This window comes from Eublepharis macularius, chromosome 3 (genome assembly GCF_028583425.1).
Source record: "Eublepharis macularius isolate TG4126 chromosome 3, MPM_Emac_v1.0, whole genome shotgun sequence".
NCBI classification, from domain to species: Eukaryota; Metazoa; Chordata; class Lepidosauria; order Squamata; family Eublepharidae; genus Eublepharis; species Eublepharis macularius.
The window spans coordinates 150,584,733-150,602,483 of record NC_072792.1 but is presented as its reverse complement, the minus strand read 5'-3'; the positions used below and the strand labels follow the sequence as shown (position 1 = coordinate 150,602,483).

The 17,751-nt window shown below is 38.9% G+C and overlaps 1 protein-coding gene across 3 annotated transcripts in view; it reads right to left on the bottom strand.

The window, feature by feature from the left end:
• Positions 1 to 12,940: 12,940 nt before the first annotated feature.
• The window catches only part of DCLK1 (doublecortin like kinase 1), a 283,608-nt gene continuing 278,797 nt past the window's right edge, over positions 12,941 to 17,751 (bottom strand). For 2 of the 3 annotated variants that reach the window (XM_054973774.1, XM_054973773.1), the window contains one exon: positions 12,941 to 13,105. In XM_054973774.1, coding sequence (XP_054829749.1) covers positions 12,941 to 13,105 — 165 coding nt within the window. The remainder of the gene's footprint in view (positions 13,106 to 17,751) is intronic. The other variant, XM_054973776.1, reaches the window with a different exon arrangement.

The window sequence follows — 17,751 nt, the reverse complement described above, 5'->3', positions numbered from 1 at the left end:
GAATACATTGGCCAGCTTTAGGCAAGCACCCCCTCCCAGACAGTAACCCATCTATTATCAGTACTTTGGTTTCTCTTCAGATCGCATAAATCTTTCACCCAATCAATCTATTGTCTGTTAGGGTTGCCAGCCCTCTGCTGCCAGCTCATCTGGCTGGTGTGGAAGGGGGAGTGTGGTGAGGCTGGCTGGAGCACATGGCGAAATGGAGAACATGCAGTGCAGGTGATCTGATGATATCACTTCCGGTTCAATTCTTTAGGAGTTGGTCCTGTGAAGACCCCATCACCTCCAGTTTGAATCAGAAATAACATCACTGAAAGGCCTGAGGAGCACACACATGAGAAAAAATGGTGCCCCCACCTGCCTGGCATTGCAGTGCTCAATTGAGATTATTTAACCTGAAAATGTGCACTTTCCATACCTGAAAATTGTGACTTGAAATATTTAGTGTAGGTTGGGGTGGCAGTTTCCAGAAATCTACTCATAATTATTTCAGGAGCTGCATCTTCCTTAGGGGCCAGGAGCTTGCTGTTCCTGGGCAAAGCCATTCATTTGTCCATTTAGAACAGGACGACCTGAACTTAGTGCACTAAGAAAGCTTTTGAGAACTTGTGTTAATCCGCAAGAAGAGGGTGCTTGCTGTAACTATGAATGATTTTGTTTAGGAGGCAGAGTCAGAACAGTGATTTATATACAGACCATGAGAGAGCTCCTCTAAAAGCTTATTATTCACTGTGAAGGCAAATCTTTTAAGGCTTAATTGCAAATTGTGTATCCAGTTTCAGTTTGGGGTAGGGGTGGGGATCCATGGATATGACGACTTTGGAAAGCACTAGTTTAGTACAACCTGAAAGGAAAATGTCTGTTTTTAAAAAAAGGAAAAAGGAAATACTAATATTTAGTTAACACATTACCATAACATATCTGATCACGTTTTATATTAACCCCTATTTATTAATGTAAACTGGTAGGGTTTTTTTTTAATGTCATTTTGACCACCCTCTGGTTTTATATATAGGGCATATGTCAGTTTGAAAGTTATTTAATTACTGCCCCGAACACTGAAGATTAACTCTCTGTTATTTGAACCATGAAGGCACTGCAAGATTTGGAAGATCTTATTCTAAAAACAAACCCAAGGAATTCATTTTCTTGTACAGAATCAGATCCTTTTGGAAGCTTGTTTCAATTCAGCCATTTCTTCAATAAACTTCCTCAATAATGTGTGGCAGAAAAAAATGCAATTTAATTTCACATATCTAATCTGTTATTTTATTCATGCAGATAGAAAAGTATATTTGAATATTTATTGTTTTTTAAATTATTTTTGACAAGTTTTATAAATTGTTGTTAATATTATTAATTTTACAGAAACTTATCTTGAAATGTAGACTGTTTCATTTATTTTTTTTTTTGCTTGTGAGCATAACCAGATGTTAAGGGCTATGGTCAGTGAAACTTTGCCCACTAGGGCTACCTCACACTGCAAGAGAAATGTATCAACAAATTTTATTTCTCATATTCTAATATGAGTGATAACCACTCTCCTAGCTTTCCACAAACAATACAAAACTGAATTATTCAAAAAGGCGTTTGTATTGTAGGGAGGGGTCTCAGATGCTCCGCTGATGAGTTAGGGACCACAGACTTCACCACTATGTTGCCTTATGTACTATCTGTTGCTTTAAATATGTGCTCCTATGTCAGCCCTAGAATTGCTTATGTTCTGTTTCGGCATTTCTTCAACTCTGTATTGGATTCTTGCTAATGTTATATCTTTGTAAACTTGTGTTTATTTACCCTATGGCATTGTTTATGAAATTATCCTTGATACTGAATATACTCATCTCACACTGTGTAATCGGTCTTGAATCTCAGTGAGAAAGGTGGACCATAAATGACATAAATAAACAATCAAAAAAGGTACACTCACAGGCACATTACAGTAAAATAAATGAGATTTACAGCACAGTAAACTTTTTTTTAAAGGGTCTGAATCAAAATTGCTCAATATTCATCTCCTAGTGAACAGTGAGTTTGGTTGCCCCTAAAAACGGAAGCCACTGAACAGAAATTAATCACATGCTTTTGAAAGACCATAGAGAAAAAAATAACTTGGGGCCTCCTGTGTCATGTACATTATTACACATAATATAATTAAATCCTCTCTTGGGCTGCAGAAAAAAGCTGGACAAAGAAATGTACACCATCTTACTGCTTAGGAGGTCCATCAATATATCATTTTTCCACTGCTTTGTTATAGATAGGAGAAAGGAAGAATATGAGAGTTTCTCCCCTTGTCTTTTCTATAGATAAGAGATTCTGACTTTTGATTATAATGGTTCTCTCTCATAAAAAAAAGTTCTGGCCACATCTGAAAGTGAAAAATCAATCCACTGCAATTCCAAGTAATGGCAACCAGGGCCTGTTTCCCACATTCAAAAAAATGTGTGTGTGTGTGTGGGGGGGAGCAAAATGGATTGCATCATTTCAGCCTCCAGGTAGTAGATTCTAGCTTTGAATGTTCCTTTGTACTTAAAAAAAGTTTTCTGAAAACAGAAAACTAGCACAACAGAGAAAAGCATTCCATCCCCCTTTTTTGCTCATGGTTTTCTATTTGCAGGTAGTTTTTAACACTTTATTCTCCATGATTTTCCACCCACAGTATGAAGTGGTGCAGTCCATTCTACCATGCGAAGTCTTTGACACCTCTCTCCCCTGCATAGTGAACCATGCCAAACTCCAACATGCCTATTCACTGTCTAAACACCTCAAGCACAACAGAGTAAGGCTTGGTCTGCAAATACAGCTGAATGAAGTGGCAGGCTGGACTATACCACTTCAGTTTGCAGGGGAGAATATGAATTTTGAATGTTCCCCTGTAAGAAGAAGCCAAACCACCAACCCCACAAATGAAGTTTCTAGTCCAGGCCACCTTTCTATAGAGATGCCAGGCCATTCCCTCTGATTAAAGCCAAAGGGGTGTCCAATTCCTTATGTGAATTATTAAATGGTTTGAGACCCTTGTGTATTTTATGGGGCAATGAACAAAACCTATATTCCCTTCAAGCATGTTATCAGAAAGGTCTCATCTGGCAAAGTAAAACTGTGCTCAGATTCAGAAAATTGCCAAAAGGTCCTTTCGAGTTAGTGAGCAACAAAGTATACTATTCCCAGCCCATACATCAAGGAGATTCATATGAATGACACAGCAACTTGAATGCAAAGCCATTTACTTTGGCGTCCCCACTTATGGCCATGGAGTGTGTCAATCATTCTTGTCCAGCTGTCTTTCAGTTTGTCATTTAACTCCATTAGAGCAAAGTGAACCAACTTTCAGAGGTATTAATTCTTTGGGCCTTCAAGGGTAATCATTGCCAGTTCAGACCAGAACACAGAACGCTTTTGATGTAGATGTTTGCATCCCTCTATCCATCACACGCATTCTGTAACATGCAACACAAGACTTTTATTATATGGCCATATGCATGGCGGTCTGGTTCATATGATCTCTCCCCCCTTTCATGAGTTCGAAGAATTGAGGAAGGATGGAAGTGCATATCCACTACTCCAGCACAAGGAGTGGCTTACTAGCCTGGCAATACATAAATTGTGTTTAACTCTAGATATAAAAACCTTTGAGGTTTAATAAGCAGTAACTTGGGATAAGGCCGTAATCCTTATGATCATTTATCATAGTGGAAGTAAAAATGGAAAGACACATTAAAGGAATTACTCATCTCTGATTTGGACTCACACATTTGAAACCCAATAATACTGCATGCATGATTAGAAAGCAGCTTAGTTGCACATTTCCAGTATCATATTCAGTATGCACATATGGACGTACACATGTATATGCGAAATATGCCTGCCACTCACATTACACCACATGAATAGTGGGCATGTGCATGGGCTTGCTGCACCACCGCACATATAGATTGCAATTTATGAACTGGCCCTTTGAAAAATCAGTCATACAAACCACATGGCTAGTGCTAGTCTGAATCACATCTGTGGTGCAGGGATAGAAAGGGGACTGTATGTATTTCCAGCTCTTCCAAGACTGTGCACTGTAAAGTTAAAAGATAAATTTCAAATGCATTAACAGTTGATCAGCAGAGGAGTGCTCAATGTAACCAAAAGTTTTCAGTGATCAGTTTTATGGTTCAAAATTTTGGGGACAGATCAAAAGGAAAACCAAGCTACCAGCTTACTTTTAAAAATTGGCCATATAGTGCTACTTTAACCAGATTGCTCCTATTGTATTGCATGCACAGCTTAAATAGCAAAAAGTCCAAGTAGAATTCCCTTGTATTTCATGAAAAGAATCACTCTAGACTGAAGAACTGCATGCCAGACATTTGCCTGTGGCACATTTTTACCCTATTACACTATGGAGAACAGTAGTTTATAATGGAAACACCAACAGGGATTTAGCCATAGCAGAAGTGATAAATATGAAGGAAAGTCCCAGTAGACCCTCTAAAACAAATGCAGGGAAGAACAGACTGCAGGCCAGCAAAAACAACAGCGCTTTAATGCCCTTGACCTGTGGCCGTATGGTAGCATTGCGACTCTCCTGAGCCAATTTTTCTTTAGCCACACAAGCATCCTGCATTCCCTTAGAAGAATTGCCTACCCAGCTCTTCTTTGCGGGAATGCTGCCTTCCTATCGAGAAGCTTTGGCGAGCCTTTGTGTCACCCACATGCTCCACTGAATACGGAACCACCATCTTTTTTTTTCAGTAGTTTTATTGACGGGATTGGCTTTGCATGTTGTATTATGCACCACATTAAAATTCGATGAGCGCTACTGGCTGAGTAGCAACATTGTCAATGATTATAGAGTCTTACTTTCCCCTCTAACAGTCTGAAGCAAATCTTATGTATTGGTTGATCATTAACAAGTTTCTGCTACAATGTCAAGGAAAGAAAAAAAGCATTAGATATGAATAGTTCTCATCTAATAAGGATGATTTACACAATGCATGTAATGAAATGGCATTTCCCTAACTAGTAAAGCTACCCAATGAAAAAAGCTAATTCTCAGGAGTCTTTTGAAAATACAGCAATTTACCAATAGGAATGAAAAATCTCCAGCTGCAATCCTATTCACACTTACTTGTGAGGAAACCCACTGCTCTCGGAGAAGCTTACTTCAGAGTAACCATGCATAGGATCGAGCTGGCAATAACCTGTGCCACCACAGTAAGATCTGTGTTTAAATACTTTCTTAAAAAAAGATACTGGGTGTCATTTGTGATATTAATCAAATTTGTAACTACAGATTTACACTGCATTAATGATGCATAATATTTATCAGAAACCAAAACTAAGATCAGTTTTGTTAGAGAAATCCTTGAACACCACCACTTAAATTATTTTTTAACAAAAGTTTTCAAGAATGTTTAGAATAACAATAATAATAACAATATTTTTTTTTAAAAAATGTAGCAAACACTGGCTATAACAGCAAAGCAGTTTGAATACACCAAAAGAAATCGGCATGCCTTGTGCTCTTGTATTAACCCTCTGAGTACAAATAATCAAAATGGTTTTCATAGATAAGCGCTGACAAATTTATATTTGGCAAATGGATTGGCTGATCTGTATCACACAGTTTGCCTCGTCATATTCCAAATGGATCAAAAAGCAATGGACACTGATAACCCCTCACAAATGGAAGAGAGCTGTTTTTACAGCTAACACCAATTTACTCTGGAGGTCATGAGAATATGACAAGTTGCAATAGATGCAACATTGATGTATTGCACACATTCAGTATAGACATGTTTTCTTTGATATTTTATTTAGCACCAATATGACCTGCTACTCAGGGCTGGTTCACATATGCACATATATCACCTGATCACTCAACACTTGACTCACAGCTGATTGTGTGAATTGCCTCCACTGAAAAGATTGTGTTTGAAGCAATATGAAACCACTGTCTTTGGTTTTTGATCTATGACAGCTCTTTTCCACATGCAAGCAATCACAACATGTTGCAATCATCAAGTTACAAATGTGCATATGTGAATAGAGGTTCAGAAAGGAAATCCTAAGTACTGACACGTTCCAGAATGTTTTCCCCTCTGCTCGTCCAATAAATTGTATCTTAACCCCTGGCCATTTAAATTATCATTGCATTTCATATCATCATCAGTAGATACTACAAAAATGTTTAAGGTATCATTAATACTCCTCTAACATTTATATTTTTCTTTATACTCCTCTAACAAAAAGCCAGAGAGCCATTTGACAGACAAACTCTTCAATGGATTTTTGCTATGTACTTTCTAAATGCAGGTAACTGTCTGCATTTAAAAAATTGGTTTTGGTGTTGAACTTTCAGCAGCTTGCTTTGGAAAACATTTGAACCACCCAACTGAAGGGTTTTGAAAATTTAAAGCATATTCTCTCTCCAGGACCCAGGGATGACTTCTAAAAGATTTTATAGATTTAGTGCCAATAAAACATGAGCCAGCAATCAAACATTTGTATGAGGTTGGCAGTGGACAACAGGGGGATGGGATTTTATGCCTGTAATTGGTATAATATGCCTCGAGGATGAAAGACTCAAACATCTTTTTTTAATGCTATTCCTGAATTCCAGAATAAAAACAGAGGTGATGGAAAGACTCAGCATTTCACATGCGGCAGCAAACTGTAACATGAAGCATTTTATGCCTGGCTTTTTTACACTCACTTCCTCTAATCAAGAAGAATGAATTTCTTGGCTTTCAAGGTGCCACTTTTTTTCCTCCAACAAATCAAGGGATGTGTGTTATTGATGGACACTTAGTGCCAAGCAAGTGTCTTTAAGTTGCAGGATACCATTTATTATAACAGGAAGAATACCATGTGACATCATACTAACACACATACGAACCATGCGAATTAAATCATCTGGCCATAAATCAACATTAGTTTCTATCATCAATGTTTAATTTGTTTCATAGAATCAAATACTCCAAGTTATAACTGATTTCCTAAATCTTATTTGCCATTCAAAATTGGAGGAGGAAGCATTTATAAAATGGAAATATATTGATGGACAGATCTCTTTGAATTAGGGTTGTTCACTAATTCAAGAATTTGTACTAACCATTTGCCTTTTAACCTATTAAACAACTACATGTTATTAAAGTTTCCTTCTACCAATTAAAATTAACCCTAACAGATTCTCAGCCAAAATTTTACAGCACAATCCTATGCATGTTTAGTCAAGTGCAGAGCATGGCAGCCATAGCTGATTACCAACTAGCAGTTGATTACCAACCAGCAAAGTTACAAATTATGTACTCATGTGCAAATAAGTATAGACATGTCATGATGTTATTAAGGAAAAAAATTAGTTAAAAAATTCTTAGACAGTCTGTATAATGTAAGGAAAAACAACTCCTTTATCAGTTGGGCCTTTACCTAGGATTATCGGGTCTCAGATTTTGACCCTGAGATTCAGGTTCTGGGGGTTGTTCTCCAGATACGAGTGCAGCAGGTTGAAATTTCAGGCTGTCAGCTAGGCCACAAATCCAATGGCTTCTTTTAAGATATTTTGTGCATGTCTGCTTCTAATAACTACTGCACATGAGTCCAAGAAGATAAGGTGCGATAGAAATATATATATTTTAATAAACCGGTACAATGCAGAGGTTAGTGTGCTGGCCTAGAATCAGAGAGACCTATGTCCAAGGTACCACCCTGTCCTGAAACTTACTGAGTGACTTTGGGCAAGTTATTCTTTCTCAAGATAATCTACCCCACAAGTCTATTGTGAGAATAATATGGAGGTGAGAATCCATATATTGCCTGTAATATATGGAATTCCTTGGAAGAAGGATGGCTAAAGAAACAATGATGAAATAACATAGACTAAAAACAGGTAATCATCTGTCACTAGCAGTTCCACAACATTTAAATATTCTGCTGTGTGCTAATCTCCATGTTATTTATTTTTTTAATGAGTGGTAAAAAGTCCATTTTTTCAAAGCCACAGGATTGTAAGTTGTAACAAACACGTACTATAGGTACAACCCATAATGGTGTTTGGACGTACTCCTTTTAGTATTGCTATTCAACAAAACATCACGGGTTCCATCACTTGGCCCCTGTCTCAGGGGCTTTGAATGCTGGTGATTTGTGCAACCTTACGTTCATCTGTGCTTGTACCAACTTTTTGGGTTGCAACTTGCAAACTATCTACATTGTTCTTCCAGTCAACCACATATCTTAACAGGTGCAGAAAAGTAGAAATAATCCAAAGATTCAGAGTTGACAGAGATGAAGCTTTGTGTTTCTCCTTTGTATTAATCTTATGATGACTCCAGCTGCAAGAATGGATTTTGGGTAAACTTCTGGTTATTGTGGAGTTAACATTTCTAGTAGGAACTTAATGTGATCTTCTGAGGACAATCATCCTCCTACTTCATTTTTGCCAACCCTGTTTGCCACAAAGATGACTTGCCAATGTACGAGACAAAGTTCCAATCATTTCACAGCTCTGAGCCTCTCATTCCTCACTCGTTCTCAAGAGCTTTATTCATATGCTCCTGTATAGAGATTATAAGGAATGAAAAATTATCTTATTTAGGGAAGGTGAGTTTTCATGTGTGCAATTATAGACACCTGCAAAGAATCATACAGTGCAATTCTAAGAAGGGTTGCATCCTTCTAAATCCTTTGAACTCAGTGGGCTTAGAAGGTGGGGGGGGGTTGTGTGTCTCCACAAGTTATATATAATATAGAAAGAACCCCAATGATAAATAAACCAGATTGCTTTTGTAGGAAATCTATGGATTTAATGGATGCTGGATGCCCTTTGGAGAATGTTTGGATGTTTGCATGCACTCTTATCTTTGTTCTATAATCATCTATATAGAGGTAACAGAAAATTTTACAGATGTAATTCTTTTAAACTGTATAATTACGCAACACCAGAGTTAGTTACACCACTCTCCCTTACCTCAATTGTCTCATACAGCTAGATTCTATTAGCCGCTTTATAAGCCAGAAGACCAGAGGATCTACTGTAATGGTCCCAGCGACACAGTCCATATAGGTTTATCGACTAACAAAAGGCTTACCCTTGTCTCTCTACAACAAATGTATTAACATATTCCTGCAAAGGAATATGCAGTGCAATCCTAACAAGCGTTGCATCCTTCTAAGTGCCTTGAACTCCATGTGCTTAGAAATTGTCTGCTGGACTGCATTTATAATTCTTTCGGTCATCCATTGAGGCCCATAGATGTAATAACTATTTCTTATTAATAAGATATGGAAACGGGTATTATTAGGCAAGAATTGCAGGGGTAGGCAAGTTTTGGCTTGACTTGCATGGCTGTAGCAAAAGATGGTTAATAGGATCAGGTTACCCATTTCCAGAAACGTCTGAAAAGTTTGATTTATTTAAAATACAATCAAAATCTAAAAAAACTGATTGGAAGGATGATAGATTTCTAAGTATTATCTACTAAAGGCAGCTTCCATATCCCAACAGTTTTGAAATTTATTCAATTGAACAAGCATTAATTCAATTGGCAGATTACAATATTTATTTAAATTATTAAAAATGAACAACATCAGGGCATTCTTGATATTTTGCCCTTTCTCTATACAAAATGCAGGAGAATTAGGAACTGGTTCACATATGGCCCAGGTAAATAAAGTTAAATGCAGCAGAGTGAAACTTAAGTTCATGACCATCTCCCACTATACAGGAGAAGTGGACTTTTGCATGCAAGTGCCTAGTTGAATATGCTTCATAAGAACCTAAGAACCCTGCTGGATTACACCATTGGCTCATCTAGTTTAGTCTATCTAGTTTGTTGTCTCTCCAGGTCTTACTAGTGTCTGCTGTGTTTCAGGAAAGCCAACAAACAGGGCACAGAGGTTAAGGCCTCCCTGATGTTGCCTTCTAGCACTGCTTTGCAGAGACTTATTGCCTCTGGAAGTGGATGTTTTCCTTTAGTCATCTTGGGCTGTAGTCATTCATAGACCTATCGTCCATGAATCTAACTTTTCCACCCTTTGTTGTGCTAGTATGTACTGCCAAATATCTTCGTATTTATTCTAGGTCATGCAATGGGGTGTGCAAGAACCTGAAATCTGGTCCCCTGCCATAGCACATTGATAAATTATTTGGCCTGGGCCATGCATGAATCAGCCTTCAGGTGTACAGGCTGTGATGAAATTGTCAAGCTATGTGTAAGAGATGGCACTCATGGTTATATAAATTATACGTAATAGAAAAATAATTTTTTCAGTCAAGTGGCTTGCATTCTGTTAACAAAAAATTAAGTGGATTAAATTACAATAAATTTAACAAATTAAATTTAAATTTGATTCAGTACTATTTAAATATTTTTACTGTGCAGGATTGCCACCATTGTGAATTGTTTCTCTAAAATGTTTTGTGTGAGAGCAAACATTCAACTTGTGCAGTTTTAATATCTTACATTTCTGCTAAAGCCTCCATTTTTCAATGAACAGGAAACATTTTTATAGGCTTTATTACATTTTAGAATTGAAATTGAAACCTAAATGCCATTTATATCTGCCTTTTGAAAACATGAAGAAAAACAAATGTGCAGTGGGAAAATATTTATTATTTGGTTGTAGATACCATAGGGAAGTAGACCCCTATGATTGTAGATCCAAGTGGGAAAACTGAGAGACATGGCTACTAGAGATGGGCATGAAATGGGAAAAAAAAGAACCCTGAGTTTCGTGGTTCATCACATTCCTTGAACTTTCACGAAATTGTCGAGTTTCACAAAATGATTCGTTAGGTTCATAATTTGTCAGATCCCAGGGCCCTACAACAGCCCTGTTCATACCCAGAGATGCCAAACTCGCAGGGAGACTTCAAAGGCACCCTCACCCAACAACCTTCCCAGCAAGGACAAGAGCAGAAAATAAGAGTCTTTTCAGTCTCTTTTGAAGCAGCAGCAAATCCAGCCAAAAGCTCCCAAATCCACTCTCTCTCACTCCAAATCCCAGCAATAGCTCCTCCCTCTCCCTCTGTCTACTGGAATTGAAAGCAGGAGGCACAGAGCTGTGCCTTATATAAGAAATGCTCACAGAACAGGAGCTCCCTGGTTGGCAGACAGACCTGCCTAACAGGGTTTGGAGGGATGAGATTGGCATTCCCATGGCTACAGAAGGCCCATTTCCCCCCTGCTCATTGCTCTCATAGAACAGAATGGGAGATCTCGGGTTGGCAGGGAGAGCTGCCTATCAAGGTTATGTGGGCTAAGATTGGGGTTTTCATGGCAACAAAAGGTCTGCAGACATTCTGGGTCTATGTTGCCTAGGGATTACTGATCAATGGATTGGCACCAGCCTGTCTGGCATCATGAAGCATTCACAAATCGAACAAATCAGCCTCAAAAGTCATGGATTTCATGAAAAACGTGGCCCCACAAAATGTGTTTTCATGATACATGAATCAGCCCAATTCATGACAAAATTTGATTCATATTTTGATTTGTGCCCATGTCTAATGGCTACCCTACAGATCCCCTAATGAAAATTCACAAAATGCATGGGGATCTACAATCATATAATAAATATTTTCCCGCTCCACCTTTGTTTTTCTTCTCATTCTGGACTGTTCTGGTGTGGCCCCTTTCTTCTGTTGTCCTTTTAAAAACAGCTGTGGAAAAGATTGGGATTGTCCCACTCACTCTCTATGATTCCCCACACTTGCACTGAATTCCAGTAAACATATTTGTACAAACACTTTTAACACATATGAACAACTGCTAGTCACTCTGCTTGAGGAGAAGGTTTTTTATGTTTGAAATTTTAAAGCTCAAAAGAGAGGGATTTTCAAAGCTGCCTCTTCAATTTCAATTTTTAAAAATTATTTTTCCTATCTTTATGGAAAGAACCCCTCACCATCGGCAGAATACCACAGTAACATCCAAAGGAATAATTCACAGTATGTAAACTGACTGCATTTATTGCTGACTCTCAGATGTGGTCTCTGCATGTGCCTGTACATGTAAACAGAATGTGCAGGAAGCACAATTGCATATATGTAGCAGGTGACAGAACAATCCTTCAACTAGCCTCCAACCAAACTGCTTTGCAAACAACAACCTTGGTCTTGCGAGCAGAAATTTTGAGTTCATGCCGCATCACTCTTGGTAGATTGTTTTTAGGCACCCTTCCTGCTATGCAACCATTTCCCCAAGTCATTGTGGTCAAATAGGGCTTCGGAATAGATTTTTGAAGTTCAATAAACAAAGAGTGCAATTTTCGTTTTTTCAAAACTTAAGAGCGACCAAGATTTTCTAGGATCCCCAAAAGGAACCAAACCTGTTACTTGTCCTCTGTTGCAACCTAGAAGCCAGTCACCAGCCTCTATTTTTAGTTATTAGTTACTATAGGGAAGTGGAACTTTTGTACTGTTACATAAAAAACAGACCCTAGAAAAATCCCAGCCTGTATTTCTGGAAAAATTTAGCACTTTGGTCAGACCACTGAATGAAGAGTGATAGGAAAACAAGGAATATGTATGGATGACAGGGAAGTAGATTATTTAAAATGATTATGCACTCAGAGGGTTAACATATGCTAGATTTACATACTGTAGCTCCTAGCTTGACTGATGAAAACATTCATTGCTTCTATCCTTTTTTCAAAATTATATATATATATTTATATATATATTTAAAAAAAGCAAAATAGTCTTAACCCTTTGAGGATCATATTAGCAGCAAGTCACAATCTAGACAGAGAACAAAGACCATTTCAGTCAGTTAGGAAATTATTATTACAAAGATAATGTAAACCCCTCTCTCTGGTTCCTTCATTCAAGCAACTGATAAGAGACAAAATCAAATGCAACAGTTGCACACACAGGTTTGGAGGATTTTTTTTCAGAATCTCAAAGGGTTAAGCCAAGACCTTCAGCAGAAGTGTTTTATTAAAAGGGTGAGTTAGGTGAGCGAACAGTCTCAGATGAACTTGGTGAATAGTCTTCTGATTCAGAGTTGAGTTCTGGCGGTGCTTGTTGTGCCTTGTAATGTCCTCTCACATCCGGGTTGCGTCTTCGTCGGAAAACCTGCCTCTCCTTATCAAGAGCGGTGGTCTGGCAGGGGCATAAAATGAGAATAAATGAAATTAGGCTGTGTATGAAATGGCAAATCTGGATTCCATATGTTTCTCCACTCCTCCCTCTTCTCCAGTGCTGTGGGGCTAAACACTGTCCAAGACAAACCAAAACTTTTTTCTTCCCCTTCTTTCTGTCAGGCTTTACCTCACAAAATTGCTAAATTCACACAAAATTGCATATTCCAACTGTTAAGAAGCAGCATGACATCATCAAGCATTTACAGTATCACTCTGTGTGTGTGTGTGTGTGTGTGTGTGTGTGTGTGTGTGTGTGTGTTGGGTGGAAGGGTAGGTGCACGTGTGCGTGCATTTGTGTATACCATATGTTAAACTTCTGGATGCTATTAATTTATTACAGTAAAGGGGTCAGGTTTCAGACTGACCCCTCAGTTCCCCTTCCAAATGAGATCTTATTCTGACAGGAGTAGAAAGGCAGAACCATCTGATTTGATCTAATGAGGAAACTAAATATTTGTCAACGGACATAGCAGTTACTCCCCCCAAAGAAACCTGGAGTATGACAAGGCTGCCAGATAAGAAATAGGAAAGCAGTTATAACAAATCTATATACACCGTTCTTTCCCAGCAAATACATAAATGGTTGTTGGGGGTTTTCCGGGCTGTCTTGCCGTGGTCTTGGCATTGTAGTTCCTGACGTTTCGCCAGCAGCTGTGGCTGGCATCTTCAGAGGTGTAGCACCAAAAGACAGAGATCTCTCAGTGTCACAGTGTGGAAAAGATGTAGGTCATTTGTATCTACTCAGGAGGGGTGGGGTTGAGCTGAGTCATTCTGTAAGAGTTTCCCAGGGTGTGGAATGCTAATGGCGGGAGGCTTCACTGTATCCTGAGGCGGTTCTTTTGCATATGGATTGGTGCTTGATGTGCTAATCTTCTCTGCAGGGCTATTGTCGGGTGTGGAGTGTTTTGTTGGCCTGGTGTTTTTCAGAACTGGAGCCCATGCTCTGTTCATTCTTAAGGTTTCTTCTTTCCTGTTGAAGTTTTGCTTATGCTTGTGAATTTCAATGGCTTCCCTGTGCAGTCTGACAAAGTAGTTGGAAGTGTTGTCCAGTATTTTGGTGTCCTGGAATAAGATACTGTGCCCTGTTTGAGTTAGGCTGTGTTCAGCCACTGCTGATTTTTCAGGCTGTCCAAGTCTGCAGTGTCTTTCATGTTCTTTTATTCTTGTCTGGATGCTACGCTTTGTGGTCCCGATGTAAACTTGTCCACAGCTGCAGGGTATACGGTATACTCCTGCAGAGGTGAGGGGATCTCTGCTGTCTTTTGCTGATCGTAGCATCTGTTGTATTTTTCGGGTGGGTCTGAATACTGCTTGAAGGTTATGCTTTTTCATAAGCTTTCCCATCTGATCAGTAATTCCTTTGATATATGGCAAAAACACTTTTCCTGTGGGAGACTGTTTTTCTTTGGTTGTTTGATTCATCCTGGGTTTGATTGCTCTTCGGATTTCATTTCTGGAGTAGCCATTTGCCTGAAGTGCGTGGTTTAGATGATTAATTTCCTCATTGAGAAAGCGCGGCTCACATATCCGTCTTGCACGATCCACTAATGTTTTCATTATGCCTCTTTTCTGTCGGGGGTGGTGATTGGAGTTTTTGTGTAAGTACCGATCAGTGTGAGTTGGTTTCCTGTAGACCTTGTGACCTAACTGAAAGTTTGCTTTGCGGATGACCAAGGTATCCAGGAATGAGAGTTTTCCCTCACTTTCTTTCTCCATTGTGAATTGTATGTTCAGGTGGATGTTGTTGAGATGATTCAAAAACTCCATCAATTCTTCCTCCCCATGGCTCCAAATGATGAATGTATCATCCACAAACCGGAACCATACACTGGGTTTGTGGGGTGCTGATTCTAGAGCTGTTTTTTCAAAATGTTCCATGTAGAAGTTTGCTATAACTGGGCTGAGTGGGCTCCCCATGGCCACCCCATCCATCTGTTCATAGAATTCGTTGTCCCATTGGAAGTAACTGGTTGTCAGACAATGATGGAATAAGGCTGTTACATCCTCTGGGAAAATCTGATTAATCAGTGCAATAGTGTCTTTTACTGGAACCTTGGTAAACAGGGATACAACATCAAAACTGACAAGTATGTCTTGTGGATTGAGTTTCAGAGAACTGATTTTGTTGATGAAATCTGCTGAATCTTTGATGTAAGACGAGGTTTTCCCGATGTGGTCCTGCAGGAGATCTGCCAGATGTCTAGCTAATTCATATGTCGGTGAACCAATGGCACTCACAATGGGTCGGAGTGGGACTGAATCTTTATGTATTTTGGGGAGTCCATATAGTCTAGGTGGCTGTGCTTCTGTCTTGCATAGTTTGCTGTGCGTGTCGGGATGTAGTGAGGAATTCTTGATCAGCGCATTTGTTAGCCTGGTGATTTTGCAAGTGGGATCTCGTTTTAGTTTTTTGTAGGTGGAGGGGTCCAGGAGTTCCTTAATCTTCTTTTTGTATTACAAATGACCTACATCTTTTCCACACTGTGACACTGAGAGATCTCTGTCTTTTGGTGCTACACCTCTGAAGATGCCAGCCACAGCTGCTGGCGAAACGTCAGGAACTACAATGCCAAGACCACGGCAAGACAGCCCGGAAAACCCCCAACAACCATCGTTCTCCGGCCGTGAAAGCCTTCGACAATACATAAATACATAAATGCTTCTTTGAATTATAATAACCACAAAATATCTCAGTATCAGTGTTAATAAGGACCTAATAATAAGCATGTGCTTAATTTTAAGTGTGTCTCTCTGCTTTGATCATTTTTGTGGCACCTTCACTGCAGTTGCAAACTAGATACATTAATTAATAAACTGAAAATGCCCAGTTTGGAGTGAGAGAGGCTAAAACAATTACCAGATTGTCTAGAAATCAAATGAATTTAAGTGTTAAGTCAGATATGTCAGAAAGACTTTTCTTTATCATGAAGGGGTCTTTTTTTTTTAAGTAATGCAATCAAGAGGTTATTCTACTTCAAAGGATTTATCATTTTCTCTTGGGAGACACACAACTGTTTTTCTTTGGGAAAATTTACCAGTTTTACCATGATCCCGTTAGAGAATAGAGATGTATTTATAGACTGGGCATTTCTGAGATCAAGCTGAAAACTAAATCCATCAGGTTAGGGCAGAATAGCATTATAATAACCCATGCTTTAAAATAATGCAATCAGAGCTCAAAAATGATGTAATAAGGCAGAAAGATGGAGAGCAAATGGATTCAGTTAGGTTGAATTGCTCCACTAATAGTTTTATAGCTAGAATATTTAAAGCACTAATATAAAGTGGTAATAAAAGTTCATCTTTTGAGTTTCAAACAATAATAATTTTAAATATCAGTTCTAAAATCCAAACTGCTTTGGTTTTCCAAAGGGCCTTTGTTTATTACTGATTCTTAAAGGTAAAACCAATTTTTAAAAAGCTTGCATATTGCTTACGCATAAAAACAAACTTTATGATTATATTTTAATATAAAGCAGAAGCCATTCTGGATCATATTCACATTACAAATCTAGCATTTACAGTATATAATTCTCTGTAACAAATGGAAAGAATGGCATATATTACCATTCTATGACATACAGATTTGCATTTTAAAATATTTTTATGCTTGAAAGGAATTTGACCCACATCACTTTGTTTTTATATTAACCCCAGACTCAAAAAACCCACTCATCCTTCAATATGAAAGTCTGCTTTAAAATATGAAGATTGCAAATCCAATCTTCAATTGCATTTTGCTAGTTGTACAAAAGTCAATTGCACTGATCCTGCTAGTGCAATGTGTGTTCAGAAGATGTTTTACACACATGCACATTTAACAGCACATGCAAGCAGGTTCTGTGTGCAAAATTACCCAGGCTGAAAAGATTCATTGAGGGGTGGGGACTAGACATGGGCACGAACAGCATTACGAATGGGAAAAAAACCACGAACAGCCCGTTCGTATGTTTGCGAACAAGCCATTTGTGAGGCTCCATTCTAAACGAACAAGTGGTCATTGCAAGCCTCGTTTGTTGCCTTCATCAGCCGTTCGTCAAGCCAGACAGTCTGGGGCCTTTCAATCAACTCCCCTGGCAATGGCAGGGACTGAACTCTGTCTGAACTCCTTCTGGCTTTAACCCTTCTTGCAGCAGAGAGTCCCGTTTTTGCCACTGTGAAGAGAAAATGACAACAAAGGGGAGATCTTTGTTATCATTTGAAAATGACAACAAAGGGGGAGACGGGGTGCAATCTCCCTGAAACTTGGGAGGTCTTCGGAGGACAGTGAGGAGTATGTCTCCTGCAAATTTGGTGGGTATTGGACATTGGGAAGGTCAGTTTGTAACCCCTCAAAGTAGCTTCCACCATAGAGTCCTGTTTTTGCCACTGTGAAGAGAAAATGACAACAAAGGGGGAGACCCATGGATCATCTCTTTCCCAGGGTGCAATCTCTCTGAAACTTGGGGGGTCTTTGGAGGACAGTAACAACTATGTCCCCTGCAAATTTGGTGGGTATTGGACATTGGGAAGGTCAGTTTGTGGGGTGTTTAAAGGGCCCTGCCCCTTGCACATGGCAGGAAAGGGCCCTTTAAACTATCAGCTGGCAGGTGGCAGGGGGGATTC